General features: G+C 53.4%; 1 protein-coding gene and 1 long non-coding RNA gene across 2 annotated transcripts; one reads left to right on the top strand and one right to left on the bottom strand.

Moving 5' to 3' along the window:
* Positions 1-3,285: 3,285 nt before the first annotated feature.
* LOC119000864 (uncharacterized) lies at positions 3,286-7,832 on the bottom strand. The gene is made up of 3 exons (XR_005069438.1): positions 7,762-7,832; positions 6,771-6,855; positions 3,286-5,253 (listed from the first exon to the last, which is right to left on the bottom strand). It is a non-coding gene; the product is annotated as an uncharacterized LOC119000864 (long non-coding RNA).
* Positions 7,833-7,928: 96 nt separating this feature from the next.
* PDCD2 (programmed cell death 2) lies at positions 7,929-15,127 on the top strand. The gene is made up of 6 exons (XM_037065942.1): positions 7,929-8,270; positions 8,678-8,920; positions 9,236-9,367; positions 12,473-12,576; positions 13,566-13,679; positions 14,500-15,127. Exons 1-6 carry the CDS (start codon positions 8,006-8,008, stop codon positions 14,656-14,658), a joined length of 1,017 nt encoding a protein of 338 aa, XP_036921837.1. The 5' UTR covers positions 7,929-8,005; the 3' UTR covers positions 14,659-15,127.
* Positions 15,128-16,476: the final 1,349 nt, after the last annotated feature.

Below are 16,476 nucleotides of genomic sequence, written 5' to 3'. Positions count from 1 at the left end.
GAAAAACAGCCCACGTAAACTTAGGGTCTAATCCCAGCACTAAGTAAATGGAGAGAGGAACACCCCAGGGTGTCCTGCCCTCGGGCAGGCGGGTAGGGCAGAGTGGGGTGGACGGGCCTCAGGCCGTCCGCCCACCCCAGTCTGAGGAGACCCCAGGCTGGAGATTCTCCCACCAGCGCGGCTCCAGGCCTTCCCCGGTGGCAGTAGGGTTGCCGCGGCCGTGACCGCCGCTCTCCTCGGCACAAACTTTTCTTGGGCAGTGGCTTCATGGGCCCATCATGCTGTGTGGTTTTGTCTTCTTAACTTTAATCTATTGGGGCGTGATGCATACAAGCGCCTGGACACGCGGGGACACCTGGGGAACGACCGCAGGGGGCCGTCCTGGGACCACTGCAGGGTCAGGTGAACAGAGAGGCACAGCCCGGGCTGGTGGCTCAGTGGGTGAGGCATCACCGCGTGGAGCTGGGGGTCGCCAGCTCCATCCCCGCCGGCGCAGACCCGTGATGAGGCTGGTCGCTGTGAGGGGCACGGTCCCTGGTTGGGGCTCGTATGAGAGGCAGCTGACCCCGGCTTCTCTCACACATCTCCCCCACTTTCTCCGTCACTTCCCCACGCTCTAAAAACAAATAAAATTCTTTTTTTAACTGTTACATAAATTAACCCATTCATTATTGGCTAGGAATGTTTCAAATTGTGGAGTTTCTACTGATCTTTTGGTTCCTTCGGTCTTCGACGGCGGACTTGACTGTGACGCGGACGGGGCGCTGGGCGTCCAGGCGCTCCCGGCGACCGTTCTCATACGGGAGCCACGGAGCCGATCCCCGCCGCTCGCCTCTTCATCTTGGTTTTGCCACAGAAGGAGCAAGTGTACTCGATGCGCTGGCTGATCTCAATGTTCTTGGCCATTTTCTTGAGGGAGGAGCCATAATGGGTGCCGTATTCACCGACGTTTCCGACTTTCTCGGGCATTTAGCCATTTTGCCACAAAGGAGGTCGGACCCCAAGAGCCAAATAAATAAATCTCGTACGGAGCGCAAACACAGAAGTAAGAGGCTCAGGCAGCTGCTGGGCAGCACCGGGAGACTTCAGCTTGGGGGCGGGCGGCGCTTTGCTCGGTGCCCCGGCAGCCCTGCGGGACCGAGGGGTGCGGTGAGGACCCCGAAGGGAACACGCGCAGACGGGGGCTGTCGGGCCGGACGTGCGCAGGCGCATTAATCGTCCAGAGGATGCGGCAGTCCGGGACCGCCCAGATCCGGGCCTCTTCGTGGGGTTAAGAACGTGATCAGCGCCAGGTGTCTTCCTCCTCCTCCGAGAGGTCCTCCTCCTGGTGGGACGGAAGCCTCGGCGCCCACCGCACACGCCCCGGGTCTCGCTATGCTGAAGACGGAGAGGGTAGTAGACGCACCTGGCTCACGGAGGCAGGGCCGCCGGTCGTTACTGCCCTCTGCCCACCCTTGCTGGTTGTGGACCAAAGGGAAGGTCGTGAGCCGAGGTCCGGGAAGGAGTCTGGTCCTGGATGGCGTTGGCGAAGGTTGAGCGGGAGCCAGTGGAGCCCTCACCCCTGTGCGTGAGGCCCCAGATGCAGGACCTGGGCGGGAATGGCCTCTCCCGTGGGCCGCAGCTGCTCGCCCAAAGCTGAAGGGACAGCTCTGGGCTCAGCACAAAGGAGACACTTAAACCCAGGCCGCTTGCAAGGTAGTGAGCTCCCCATCACCAGAGCAGGGAGGAGCCTCTAACAGCCTAGCCCCACATTTTGTAAGTGAGATGGGGCAGATACTGAGACACAGACAGGTGCTTGAGATGCCCACCCCTCCCTGGGCGCATCTGGAGGCATGTCCGGAACAGCCTACCTACGGAGAGCCTGAGCAGAGGCACTGCCGGGTTCCGCTGGGGGCCTGCCACTCCCTAGCTGTGTGACCTTCTGAGCCCCTGGTAGCAGCGCTCCACCAAGGACAGAAGGACACTGGGGGACAACACCCTGACTCTCCAGCGTTGCAGAGGCGCCTCCAGGCCCGTGCTGTGAGTGGGTTTCCAGAGCTCCATGGGATTCCGCAGATGTTGTCCACACTGGCTCTCAGCTTGAGAACAGGCTCTCCCCAGTTGCATCCCAAACCCACCACCTACACTTGAATCCCTACCTGCAGAGAGACAGCAAGTTACTTCTTGGGTTTCAGCCCGTCTGGATGGGAGAATTCAGAGTTCACAGAAAATGCTCACAAGGAACTATACCCGCAGTATCTTTGTTTAATGAAAACCAGGGAGATAGAGAACCTATATTCATAGAAAACCACCTGCTCAGCAAACACAAACACCAGGTCAAAAACGATCTCTGCAGCACAAAGCAGTGTCACTTCCCTGAGGTCCAAGCCAGTGTTCGGGCTCAGTGTGCCCATGTCAGTGTCCACCACCTCCACTCGGCTGGATCACAGAAGTGAGCAGGTCCCTCTGGGGCTGCGTGCAACGTTGTCCAGATGAGGCAGGCTTCATACCACTGCGGAGACGGCCGAGCCCCACACACTGGAGGGCTGTTCCTGTTGCGTCCACCACCCGCAAGAACAAACATTGGAGACTTTCAGGGTTTATGACCTTACGTTATTGGCCAAGTTTAACCTGCACAGGGGTGAACTCTCAAGATGTCCAAGGATGTAATACCCACAAGGGCTACAAACGAGAGTCGTGCCTAGCGCTTACAGCTAAGTCCTTATATAGGGGCGAGCAAGCAAGCGTTACATAGAAGCAGACATGGCAGTTAGCTGTTGGCTTACAGAGCCCGGGCGCGGGAAGAGGGTGAGGTCTAAGTGGAAAATTATAAAATAAGTCCTTCTATACATTATAATTGACCTAGTTTGCCCAAGGGAGAACATTTGCACTGTGCCGGTGGTTGTTCAACTCCATCCTGTTCTCAGTGTTCTTCTCTAGTTCCCCGTGGCCTCAGCACACTACTAGTTCTCAATTTCCTTGTTCCCAACATTCCCCCATTTTCCTTGTGGGTATGTCAAACCCTTGACTCTCCCATCATTTGGGATGATGGTATAAGGTTGGGAGAGTACCATTAACTTGACTACTTCTACCCTCTCTTTGATAAAGGCAAGGACTCTATTTAGGATGATAGGCCCTATGGTGACCGCTAGCAGGAGCAGTAGAAGGGGACCAGCAATAGCAGATATAAGGGTAGTTAACCAAGGCGATGTTTTGAACATGGAGGCATACCAACTGGAACTTTCCTCCTCTTTATCTCTACCCTTTAATCTTTTGGTGAGGGTCCTGATATTTTCTCTAATTACTCCAGAGTGGTTAGCATAAAAACAACATTCCTCCCCTAATGTAGCACATAACCCACCTTGCTGGAGGAAGAGGAGCTCTAATCCTCTCCTATTTTGTAAGGCTACTCCAGCAAGGGAGTCTACTTGGCGCTCTAAATGCATTACCTGATCTTGGAGGAGGGAGATATCTTTTGAAAAGGTTTGAGATAGCTGCCTAAGGTTGGCCTCCCCTTGAATGAGTGATGCCGCTCCTACAGTGGCACAACCTACATTCCTATGGTAGCCAGGATAGGGATGAGGAGTGGGGTCCACTTAGCCTGCATGAGGAAGCAACTAGGAATTCAGGGTTTCCTCCATACAAATATACTTGAGGAATGATACAAGCGCTCCCTCAAAGCTCAGGATGGGTGGGGACTATGCACTTAGAAATGCCCTGAGTGCATGCAAACCATAGTCCCTCAGGAGCCTGTGTTACTGCTGGGCTCTCTAGGGTGTCTGTCAGGCAGGGTTTCCTGGTTAAGGCAATAATCACTATAATTGGATGTATCCAAGGTGACGTTTGCTAGAAGGTAGCAAGTTCCCTTCCCCGGAACTCTGCTGGGGTGAGGGATCCTTCAGAAATACAATTGTTTATCTGATTCTGATCTTGGTTTTGAATACCCGTGAGGGTGACTGTGGTGGGAGCCAGTTCCCCTCCTCTCGAGGTGTTGGCCCCCAGCCCTACATAGAAAGGAGGTCTGGGACTTAGGCACAGCAGGACTCTGTAATACCTGCCTGTGTGCTATTAAAGAATGGAAATACCTTATCTAGTAATTCTAGGGCATAAATCCCTTGGTGGTGTGGCCTTTCTAGTAAAAGGGTAATTTATGGTTTTGCTCTTCTGGCTCCAACGGGAATGAGTCAGCAGTGGGAGTTGCAGTGGCTCCGCTCTGGTCTGGGTCTGTCTCATTGCCCAGGCGCTTAGGCGATGCCGGGGAGCTGACAGGGGGCCTAGGTGGCCTGGGTGGCAGCCCGCTTCCCACTCCTCTAAGGAGTGGCCTGTTTTTAGTAGGAAGTTTTCTGACGGTGAAGAAGGTTCCAGGGTCAGTCCCGGACACGTAAAGTCTAACCCCCCATGTACGACCTTTGATCCATTCGGGGTCTCCTGGGTTTAGGACTGTTACCGTGGTTGGATTGCATTTGTCTAACATACAGTCTTTATTACTTGGTTTTCCGCTGCGATCGCGGAAAAGGGATATATGTTTATCGTTCCTACCTCCGGGGTTCCAGTCTATGGCCAGGGTCTCACAACCCCATTGCCTACAGTAGAAATCCTTGTAGGTTCCACAAGGGTAAACCTTTTCCTGAGGTGGTTCCGGGCATCCATAATGAGCAGCGTACCTAAGGGCGTAGTTCTTGACCGTGTTATCACATGGAGTGAATGGGATTGAGAGGCGTTGCCAATCAGAAAGGGAGTTTACAACATCTACGGCTGCGGGAGACTCGCAAAATTTATCACCAAAGAATTTAGAGAAGTCAGCCTTTAGGGTTATTGGAGTATTTCCCCCCCAAGTATAGTTGGAAGCAATTACTGTGCCACCAGCAGTTCTAATTAAGACCCATTCTTGCTGTTCTAACCCGCTACTAGGCAAACAGCAGGAAGCTATCAGTCCTAAGCAGTGGAGAAAGTAAGCTTTAGGGGTTCCTCTGGTTTCCGTTTGACTTGCCATTTTCGAGGTAGGTCGTCTGGTGGCTGGGCCGGTTTCACGTGGGAGAGGTGGATCCAGTAGGGTTTCTCAGCTACCCTAACAGCCGTGGGTGTGCTTATTAGGAGCACCTGGAACGGTCCATTCCATCGTGGCTCCAGGCTGCCCCGCCTGTGATTGAGAATCCATACCCACTGTCCAGGTTCTGGTGCTTCTGGTACTTTGGTGCCGTCAACCTCATCCGACTGGATTGACCGTTGGAGGGCCCGTACTTCACTCCGAATGTGTTGCAAACCCTGTAGGGACTTGAGGAAATTGTGGTTAGAAATCTCTAATTCCTCGGTGGTCAACCCGGGTATAAGGGGTATTGGTCGCCCAAATAGAATTTCATAGGGAGCCCATTTCTTAAGGTAAGGAGTACATCTTGTCCTAAAAAGGGCAAAAGGGAGTAGCTCAACCCAGTTTTCTCCGGTCTACTAAAGTTGGTAGGTTTTCTCACAGCTGCCTTGAGCCCCCTCAGCAGAGCCTGGCGATACTGGAGGAGCGAGTCCCTTCCCCTGGTAGTATTAGTCGCAGGCCGGGGGCTGAGAAGGGAGAATGTCTTCTACCTCCCTCCTCCCGGCCATAGTCTCTCCCTCCTCCCCCAATACCGCCTTTGCGGCTTCCTGCATTATCCTCTCTCTCTCCTCAGAAGTGAAGAGAGTTTGCAGAATCTGTTGACAGTCATTCCAGGTGGGCTGGTGAGTTCTGAATATGGTTTCCAGGAGGGAGATTAGCCCTTGGGGTTTCTCAGAGAACGGGGGATTCTGAGGTTTCCAATTATATGAGTCACTGGTGGAAAAGGGCACATAAACTATACGGGAAGGCGCCTGCGGAGGAGCATCTGGAGCCGGTGGCGCCTCCCGCCGGCGGCAAAATTCCCTCCCGGTAAAGTACTGCTCCCTGGGTGTGTGACGGGCTCACAAACCCGCCGATGTCCCGGCGTGAGGAATCCGGTTCCTCTCTATGCGGGTGTGGAGGGGGTGCATTTACAGGGTCTAGACGATCCTCCGGCGGTTCTGGCAAAACTGGGTAGAGCATGGGCTGATTTCGGGGTGCCTTTGGGGCAGTGACCCTGCTACTGCATCCCTTTTCTCTTGCCTTATTTTTGCCCGTGGCTAGGCAGATCGCCCGTTTGCCTCGCTGGTTCCCTTTTAGACATTTCCTAATGTACCCAGGCCTCTCTGTTGCAATATCTACCCAGATATCTCTGTACAGATATTGGTCGGGGTGGGGGACCCTGTATACCGTGGCTCGCACTGAGAACAAAGTGGAGAGGTCAAAAGTGCCCTCTGTGGGCCACCCTACATTAAAGGTGGGCCACTCTAATTGGCTCAAGGTTCGTAGGAACTCAGGGTCCAGTGGCGGCCCGCCGTAGTCTCAGGCCCACCGCTGGAAATCAGAAAAGTTCTTTAAGAGACAGTCAAGTGGGGAACCGGGCACCGATTCCTGTTGTCCCATCTTGAAAAGACTGGGGATTTCGAAGGAAAAGAAACAGACCACACAGACAAACAACCAAACAAATGACACGGTTCCACGAAAACACGAATTGTCTGACGTGCCTGGCATACAAATGGGAAATATCCGCAGCTCGACACGGCGTGCGGGGGAGGAAAACCTAACGTGACCGGTCACAACCCAAACTACCAAAACCAAATTCCAGAGGGTGGCATCCCGCCTCTGAAAGTCCCTGGGTAGGTCACAGGCAGCATCCCACCTACTACCTCAGGGTTATTTGCTCCGGAGCACAGAAATCAAAAGAGGATCCTCGGTAAATACTTACTCAGCTCGAGCTGCCCACTCGGTCTCCGAACCGAAACTCCTCCGAGGGAGATCTCGCTGGGGCCTCCAAATGTTGCATCCACCACCTGCAAGAACAAATGTCAGAGACTTTCAGGGTTTATGATCTTACTCTATTGGCCAAGTTTAACCTGCACAGGGGTGAACTCTCAAGATGTCCAAGGACGTAATACCCACAAGGGCTGCAAACGTGAGTCGCGCTCAGTGCTTACAGCTAAGTCCTTATATAGGGGCGAGCAAGCAAGTGTCACACAGAAGCAGATGTGGCAGTTAGCTGTTTGCTTACAGAGCCCGGGCGCGGGAACAGGGTGGGGTCTGAGTGGAAAATTATAAAATAAGTCCTTCTACAGATTATAATCGACCTAGTTTGCCGAAGGGAGAACATTTGCACTGTGCCGGGTGGTTGCTCAAGTCCACCCTGTTCTCAGTGTTCTTCTCTAGTTCCCCATGGCCTCAGCACACCACTAGTTCTCAATTTCCTTGTTCCCGACATTGCACGTCACGCTGGGCTCCCTGGGCATCGGCAGCTGAAGGCTCCGCCCTGCTGGACCCAGGACTTCACCAGCCCTGCCGCCCACCTTGCTCCGGACTCCCTTGCCCAGCGTGCTGTCTCCCGGACCCACAGACTGAGACTCTGGGACTCGGTTCCTTATCCCCCACTGCTGTGTGCGCGTGTTCTTAGACGGTTACAGCGCGAGCACGATATTCATGGGTGCGGGATGTCTACTTGAAGGGAACCCGCATTCGGTAACAGCTAAGTGAGCGTTAACCCGTGTGACTCTCATCTAGTCCGTGGTGCTCCGCAGGAAGCGCGCCCAGCCGTTTCCCCGCTGACTTACAGGAAAGCCCGTACCCGGAGTACACGCGCTACACGCCCCTAGCTCTAAACCCTAACCTTTACCCTTTAACCCTAGGCCCTGTTCCTTAACACCCTCCGTAACCCTCCCCTAGCATCCGCAAGCTTTCGCTCCTACCCAGCTCGAACCGCGCAAAGGAGCGCGGCCCAGAGCGGGAGGAATGTGTGCGTGAACCCCACAGCTCTCAGAGCCGGCCCGCGACTCTAACGACTCGAACCGCCCACCGCAGGCCGCGCCCCGCCCCGCCCAGTCACGAGACCAGCAGTTCGTCCAATCGCTTCAGGTCCTCACGCGCCGAAGACTTCCGCCTTCCGGCCGGGGGTGGGGGTGGGGACAGCGTCCGGTCGGCACTCCGCGTGCAATGGCCGCAGAGCTGGGCTTCGTGGAGGAGGCGCCGGCGTGGCGGCTGCGTAGCGAGCAGTTCCCCAGCAAGGTGGGCGGGCGGCCGGCGTGGCTGGGCGAAGCCGGGCTGCCCGGGCCCGCGGAGCTGGCGTGCGCACGCTGCGGCCGCCCGCTGGCCTTCCTGATGCAGCTGTACGCGCCCCTGCCCGGCCGCGCGGACGCCTTCCACCGCGGCCTGTTCCTCTTCTGCTGCCGCGCGCCGCCCTGCTGCGCAGGCCTGCGGGGTGAGCGCGGGGGCGGGGCGCGCCCCGGGCGGCGGGTGGGAGGGGCTTCCGGGGCGGCTTCGCGGGCGTCCGCGTCCCCGCCCCCGCGCGTTCCTGCCCCGGCCTTTTTAAAGCTGGCGCTCAGGTCGCGTGGCCGTCAGTGTTCAGAATGCTGGGTTCCCTTAGCTTTTCCGGAGTTTTACCATCTGTTATTCTCCCTATGAACGTAACTTGAGCAAGCTTCAGAGACTTGAAGACTTTCTTGTTCTTTTCCACCTTTTTTTTGTCTTCTCTCCTTTCAGAAAATAAGCTCCCGGAAGGCAAAACTGCCTTCTGTTTGTAAGAGACGAGTGTCTTGTCTGAGTGGAATGGGGGTTCATGTATTTGAATTGACATATTGTTTATTTAAAATATTATGTTTTCCCCAGTTTTTAGAAATCAGCTACCCCGGGAAAATGACTTTTACTCACAAGAGCCACCTGTTGAGCAACCCCCGCCAGAGACCGGAGAACCCGTGCGCCTCCAGCTCAGGTCTGGGCCGCGGCTCTGCAGGGTGTGCGGCTGCTTGGGCCCCAAGACCTGCTCCGGATGCCACCGCGCGCACTACTGTGGCAGGGACCACCAGACGCTAGACTGGAAAGCCGGGCACAGGCAGGCCTGTGGACAGGCAGGTGAGCCCCGCTTCGGATGCCTGAACTTTAGCTTGGTTTCATGCCATCTCTCCACCTAGACTTCTGCATCTCGTGGAGACAAGTTAAAATTAGAGAAGCTCTAACACTTTTCCCCAAGTCTGGTAGCGACACCTGTGTGATAGAAGAGCCGGGACGTCTGGGACCCAGTTTTAACCTGTAACCTGGACCGCTGGCGCCGGGGCATCAGTTACTAGGGAAACTGTTACTATGTGAAATGTGCTGTAGACGTAGGACAGTCAACCATCTTCAAAACCGAATCACCTGTAATAGCGCCGGTTACCTGTTGTGTTTCAGGTAATTCGGACAATACAGTTCCAGACCACAACTTCCTTTTTCCTGAATTTGAAATCGTCATAGAAACAGAAGATGAGATTACACCTGAAGTTTTGGAGAGGGAAGATGAGTTGGAGGTTGCAGGGACCATGGGTAAGATTGAGAACTTGATGTAGCAGGTGATTAAACATGATGCTAGAAACAGAGGGTTCAGTGTGTCAAGAAGAGGTACTAAGAGGAAAAGTCAGCTCATTTTAGAGGCTGCAATGTAGAATTCTCAGATATCGTCTCTTTTGACAGCACCTCCCTGTGCCTCCTACCTTGGTGCATGTCAGGTGCGTTGTGGTTTCATGAAAACAGGAGTGAGTGGCCTGCTGGTCCCTGGGTGGGACTGCACGAGATGCCGGAAAATCAGTGAGGTCATTGGGCCCCAGATCTGCTCCTCGGGTTGAAGTGCTGGTGGCAGGGTGCTTCCAAACTGAGTTTCTTTCTTTTCTTAATTTTTTAAAAAATACTTTATTTTTTTTTTTACGGGAGAGAGAGAGGGAGAAGAACACTGATGTGCTTCTTCCACCCCCACCCCCACCCCCGCCAACCAGGGACCTGGCCCACAGCCCAGCCATGAGTCCTCACAGGAATTAAACCAGCAACCTTTTAGTTCACAGGCTGATGCTCAATCCAGTGAGCCACACCAGCCAGGGCCGAAGTGGGTTTCTCTTTTATCTGGCCAGTTTTAGACACTCGATTTGGTCAGTTCTCTAGAGCTGATCATACCCGAGTGCCTCTGCTGATCACATACCCAAGAGACCGATTGGCAGCCAGCATTTACTTCTTCACTGTGCACCAAGGACTTTCGTGCAGGGTCCCATGAAAATCACAATAAATTAGCAGCTGCTCCCCATGTGTGTGGCCATGTAACTGACCCCAGTTGTTCAGTTTCACAGCTGGAGTTTGAGCTCATGTCTCACTGACCATAGAACTCGCACTCTTAACTGCTACAAGCTTAGACTTCAGAGTAGAGTGTCAACTTACAGGTCTGTAGTTCATATTAAAGACATCAGAAATGTGCTTCAGTAATTGTCACAAAAACTGACTCCTGCTGAGGCAGCAGTGGTACAGGGACCTGGGTCCCAGGAGCTGAGAGTGCAGAGGAAGCAGCTGGCAGGTCCCCAGTTAGTGTGACAGGTGAGTGTGTAGACTAGCTGGGGCGAGAAATGCGAGAAGATTGGAAGGAAGAGTCCAGGTGGCTTAAGGGCAGCAGCGATGATAAGGACTCACAGTTGCTGAGTGTCCTGTCATGGGCTAGGCCCAGCCATCCTGAGCCCAGGACTTGGGTCTGTTGTTTCTTTATTTTCTTGTTTTTAAATTGTATTTTATTGTTTATGCTCACAGTTATTCCAAGTTTTCCCCTTAGTCACCCTCCCACACCTCAGGCCCCACACCATTGTTCTTGGGTCATGCGTGTAAGTTCTTTCATTATTTTTTCAAATGAGTTTTCAATTTTTTGCTCTTTCTTTTTCTCCTGGTACACCTATGATGCGAGTATTGGAAAACTTGAAGTTGTCTCACGGGCTGCTTACACTATCCTCTCTTTTTTTTCTTTTTCTTTTTTCTTCTTGTTCTGATGGATTGTTTTTTGCTTCCTATGTTCCAAGTCATTGATTTGATTCTTGGCTTCATCCACTCTACCATTACTTCCCTGTAAATTGTTCTTTATTTCAATTTAGTGTCTTCTTCATTTCTGACTGGGTCTCTTTTATGCTGCTGAGGTCTTCACTAATAAGTTCCTTGAGCATCCTTGTAACCAGTGTTTTGAACTCTGCCTCTGATAGATTGCTTATCCCCATTTCATTTGGCTCTTTTTCTGGAATTGTGATCTGTTCTTTCATTTGGGCCGTGTTTCTTTGTCTCCTTGTTTTGGCAGCCTCCCTGTGTTTGCTTTCTATGTATTAGGTAGAGCTGCTTTGACTCTGTGTCTTGGTAGTGTGGCCTAATGCAGTGGGTGTCCTCTAGGGTCCAGTGGCACAGCCTCCCCATCACCCAAGCTGGGCCCTTGAGGTATGGGCTGAGTATTCTCCTGTTGTACTTGAGCCTTGATTTCTGATGGCAAGTCCAGGGTCAGCTGCCGCCTGTGTTCTGTCCAGGGTAACACAGCAAAAGCTACAAAGTGATCTGCAGGGGCTGCTACTTGTGCTGGGCTTGCAGATACCCAAATGAGGCCACATTGTGAACCAAGGCCACTGCTCCTGCTGCTGGGCCTGGGGTAACTGAAGGAGAGGAGTGGGGTACACTAAAGCCAGTTGCCGCTTGAGAGAATTTAGGAAAATCTGAAGCAGGGGCCAAGACAAGCCATTCATCTGGAAAAGCCACTGGAAACAGCTTGGGTGGGCCTGAAACTTGGGTGGTGCCCACAGTGTGAGCTGGGTTGATGGAGTCTCATCTCTAGCCCCTGCCTGCTGGCCCTGTGGCTCCGTGTGGCTCAGAAAAGGAACGGCAGCCTCTGACAGCACCTATGTCTAGGAGAAAGCTGCCCCCCTCCCCGCAGGGCAGCTCAGTTCCACCCTGTGTGTCCCTGATACCTTTCCATTTGCTACCCCAGTGCTGGAGCTCAGAGGGCATGAGTCCGAGTAAGTCCATGTGTGGGTTCTTTCAGGGAAACTGCTTGGGACTCCAGAGATTTCTGTCTTCCACAGCCTCAATCCCTGCTGGGTTTTGCAGTCAGAAGTTAGGGAGATTTCTCTTCCTGGCACTAGAACCCTGGGCTGTGGCGGGGCCTGGTGTGGGGCCAGGACCCCCTGCTCCCGAGATAGCCTCGATTTTTATCCCCAGTTTACCAGCCCATTCCAGGCCTGCGCCCCTCCTGCCAGTCACAGCACGGTTTCTTCTCTAGTTCGGTAGCTGTAGCCTTCTGTCAGTTTCTGACAGTTTCGAATGATGGTTTTTGGTAGTTCAGCTGCAGTTGTGATGTGGTCGTGCAAGGAGGCAAGCCATGTTTACCTACGCCACCATCTCAACTGGACTTAGATCTGCTTTTAAATCTGAAGCTTTACTGAAGAGCAGCGCTCACTAGGAGCCTGCACAGTAGTGACTCACGGTTCACAGAGACCTGGAGATTCAGCCGGTCTCGCAGCTCCGACAGGAAGAAGTCCCACCTGTCTGGTTCAGCCCTTGGCTGGTAGTTTGACACTTGGCCTGTTTGGGCAGTCAGGGCATGGGGTGGTGTCTGTTGGCCTAACAGTCATGCTGGCGGTTTTTCAGCTGAAGCCCTGGAGGAAGAACTGGATTCCATGGCAAAACACGAATCCACGGAAGATAAGATTTTCCAGAAGTTTAAAACTAAAATAGCCCTGGAACCAGAACAGGTGAAGTGGAGCACCTTGCTCGCCCTTGTGTTCTTGGGAGGGGTTCTCTCAGGCGCAGTCCCCAGAGCGGTCCCATCACCACAGCCTCTGGCGTGGAGGGCAGATGTCTGCTGGGCTGCTTTCGTCCCGGGTGCCGAGTAAGTGGCCGTCAGGCCGTGTGCCACACAGGGTGGGGTGTTGCGTGCGACATGGTTTAGGCACCGAAAACAGGAGGTAAAGGTACTCTTCCCAGTTTCCCATCAGGCCCTTTGGCTTGTGAAACCAGCATGAGACATGAACACTGAGACACTGGTTTTGTGGACAGAGCCCCGGATCCTGGTGTCACATTGTGACCTGCTGCTGAGGTCACAGCGACAGAGAGAGGAACCGGGGTGGCGGTGGGTTCAGGGAGGTGCACGTTCCCCTTGCTCATCTCTGTGGTTCCCCTTCCTGCCCTCCCTGGGAACAGTAGTCATGGCAGGACACTTGGCCAGATTCCCATAAGCCAGTCGCTGGGTCCAGCCCCCACACGGGGGTCTGAGAAGAGTGGCTCTGGGCCGGGGACACTGACGAGGTGATCTGGAATGCTGGGAGCTCGTGGCAGAGTTCGGGCCCCACTTGGGCCATTGTGTGAGATCTACTGTAATGTTTCCTGAAACACCACCTTTCATGTGATATTGGTCCCTTTGACAGTGTTGGCTGGAGTTCCGTGTATCTGTGTGACCACAGACTGCGTTTGGATTCAGAACCTGTTAATGGGCACACACAAAATAGTTGTAGGTTGATATTCGAACCCTGTCATCAGCCAAGAAATGTACTTCTCTGCCCTGCATTACATAAGCTGAAATGCTGCCTCTGGTGACGAGGAGGAGGCGTTCACTTTGACAAGGGGCTGGGTGGGGCAGGGGAGAGTACCCCACCTTTCAGAGGAGTGTCCACCAAATGTGGGAGCAAATGGGGTGTCTCAGGCGAGAGGTGGGAGGTTGGAACATGACCCTAATCGGTTCCAGGTTCTCAGATACGGCAGGGGGATCGCCCCCATCTGGATCTCCGGTGACAGGATCCCCCGAGAAGAGGATATTCCCAATTGCCCCTGTGGTGCCAAGAGAATATTTGAGTTCCAGGTATGACTTTCAACAGGGGCTGTTTTACTCTGTAGACATTGCTGTGTGGTTTTACCATTGCAGAATTTGTCCAAAGTCACCTGTGCGTGGAATCTGTATGCTGTTATGGAAGTTGTCTTGCTGTGAAATTCAGTAGTTTCCTGCCCTCCTCAGGGCTTAAAATTGGTCTTTTACTGCTTTATCTGGTAATTATTTCCATCCCTAAATGATAGTGTTTCTGGTATTTGTCAGGGTACTCGTTTTCAGACACCACGGCCTTCCACAGTAGTGAGGGTCCTTTACCAGGCCTCTGGCCCCGCCCACCTCCCAGTGCAGGCTCAGAGCTATTTTTAATGCCTCTGTTGTTAGCTTTGTGGTTTCAAACAGTACACCTCCTTCCATCAGTCAGGGTCTGTCTAGTTCTGTGCTTTGGGAGAGGAGTGTTTTAGAACCTAACTCTGTTTAGTCTTGTTTGTGGATTCATTAAGAAAACAAATGGATGTGAGCATAATTGTTTTGTCTAAAGAAATTGTTAGCATCACAGTCATTTTGCTGTTGGGTGGAAGCCTTTAAATGTGGACTCACTAACCCTACAGAGTACACAGGTGATATGTGTTCTTTGGGGTGAAAAAGGGAAACCGAGCGCCAACAGGTTCTTAGTCCCGAAGCCTGTGATGCAAGGAGAGGGCCAGTGCTTGTGCGCAGGGTTTCACATCGTGGGCAGCTCCTCGCCATTGTGTCTGGGAAGTGACAGCCCAGGGTCCTACAGGGGCCAGGGGGCCTGGGAGACCAATGGCGCTGCTCACCCGAGGCAGCTCCCTGACTGTGTCGTCCCTCGCAGGTCATGCCTCAGCTGCTCAACCACCTCAAGGCCGACAGGCTGGGCAGGAGCGTGGACTGGGGCGTCCTGGCCGTCTTCACCTGTGCTGAGAGCTGCAGCCTGGGCGTGGGCTACACGGAGGAGTTTGTGTGGAGGCAAGACCTGACAGCTGCGCCCTGAAACTAGGTCACAGCCTTCAGGACGCACATGACCTTTCAGACCCTGCATGTCCACTCTTAGGACCGCATCCCAAGGAAGTGTCGTGAGCCAGAGAGATGAAAAGAGGTTTTAGGGATTGTTGACCAAGTCTAAACATTAGTGACATGAAGACGTCCAGTGACGGGGTGACCCGAAGTTTTGGTGGGTCATCCCAGGGGAGGCTGTGTGGTTTCGCTGATGCAGACCTGTGTGCACAGCACATGAGGTGCAGGTCACACGGGCACCTCGAATCGAGGTGCTGGTACGGATGGCGTTCCTGGTAGGGCTTTTAGAAAATGTTTAAGAAAATGCTTGTGTGTGTGTGTGTGTGTGCATGGAAGTAAATCTGGAAAGGTACACAGTAGGTGTGAAGGTTACCAGAATGGTGCACTGTGAGGTGGACTGTTTACTTGTATGTATTTTTCTTCAATAAAAGTGGGTTGTATGCCTAGTTAAGTCAAAACATCACTCAGATTATTTTCCCCTAGAATTTAGAATAAAAGAGAAAAATACTTGAGTAAACTTCAAAAGGCATGTCTGATGATCAGGCGGTTGTCACAGGCTCTCGTGCACACGGAAGCCCAGAGCGTGAGGGAACACTTGGGCCTGTGAGCACAGTGGGTGGGATGCCCAGTGTTCTCAGGTGGCGGCAGAGGTGGCAGGTGAAGGAATGGCTCTGTAATCAGACGGCCCGACTGGAGAGAAGCCCTGCCTCGACCTCGCTCAGCCAGCGGCCCTGCGCGCACACGAGACCAGCAGGCAGGGCACTAGTTGGCCTTGCATGTCCCCCACCACTGTGCTGGGGAAGGAACCAGGTGGGGATGCAGGCAGTGCCATGGACGTGGCCCTGGGTCAGCCCCAGGGTGGTCCCATCGAGCTCAGGAGGTCGCCTTTCAGGTGCATCTGTTCACACAGGCCTCTGCTGAGCCTGTGCTGTCAACCACTCCAAGGCTCCTGCCAGCCCCGAGTGGTTTACAAGGATCCTGTGCTCCCTCGCAGCCCTGAGGCAAACCTGGAGGCACTGCCCCGGCTGATGCTTGCAAACCAGCAGTGACTGCCTCCTCTCATGGTCACTTCAGTTTGCCCTGGGTCGCGTTCTCCCACACTTGGCCTTGCTGGGCCTCAGGTGCACTGACGGCCTCCAGAAATGAGTCCTTGTGGAGCCGCACCATCTGCTCCTGATGCCACTAGGCTGTTTCACTATATTTATGTCGGAAAGTCCACATCCTGTGTGAAAGTGCATGTAACTCACGGAAGTGTGTGCCTAAACACGGTCAAACAGCACCATGTGGAAAGCTAGTATGGACTTCCCACAGGGAGACTGTCCAACACAATTTTGAAAGAGGGGCAAAGGTTTTGAGGCTGGGGGAGGGGCACTAAATCTGAGAGTCACTCCCAAGTGGTGGGAGAGACCATGGATACAGGAGGACACACTGAAAGTTCTCATCAACTGGTGACAAGAGTCACACACATGGTAAAAATCTCAGTGGCTTCTGGAACACGGGATGAGTGGGGCCTCATACCCCAAAATTAAGATAATTCTTAGAGTCATGACAGCATCCTGACTGCTAAGGGTTTTTTCAGCAAATTCATCAAGGTCTGCCTATGTGGACAGCCCTGGCTGGAGTGGCTCAGTGGCCTGCAAACCGAAGAGTCACGGGTTCAATTTCCAGTTGGCACATGCCTGGGTTACAGGCTGGGTCCCCAGTAGGGGGCGCTTGAGAGGCAACCACACATCGATGTTTCCCTCTTTCTCGCCCTTCCCTTCTAAAATCAAATAAATACAATCTTAAAAAAAAA

This window comes from Sturnira hondurensis, unplaced genomic scaffold, assembly GCF_014824575.4.
Source record: "Sturnira hondurensis isolate 20B ecotype Veracruz unplaced genomic scaffold, ASM1482457v3 Scaffold0000167, whole genome shotgun sequence".
Classification (NCBI taxonomy): domain Eukaryota; kingdom Metazoa; phylum Chordata; class Mammalia; order Chiroptera; family Phyllostomidae; genus Sturnira; species Sturnira hondurensis.
The sequence above is the reverse complement of the archived record's forward strand: the minus strand, read 5'-3'. Positions and strand labels throughout refer to the sequence as shown.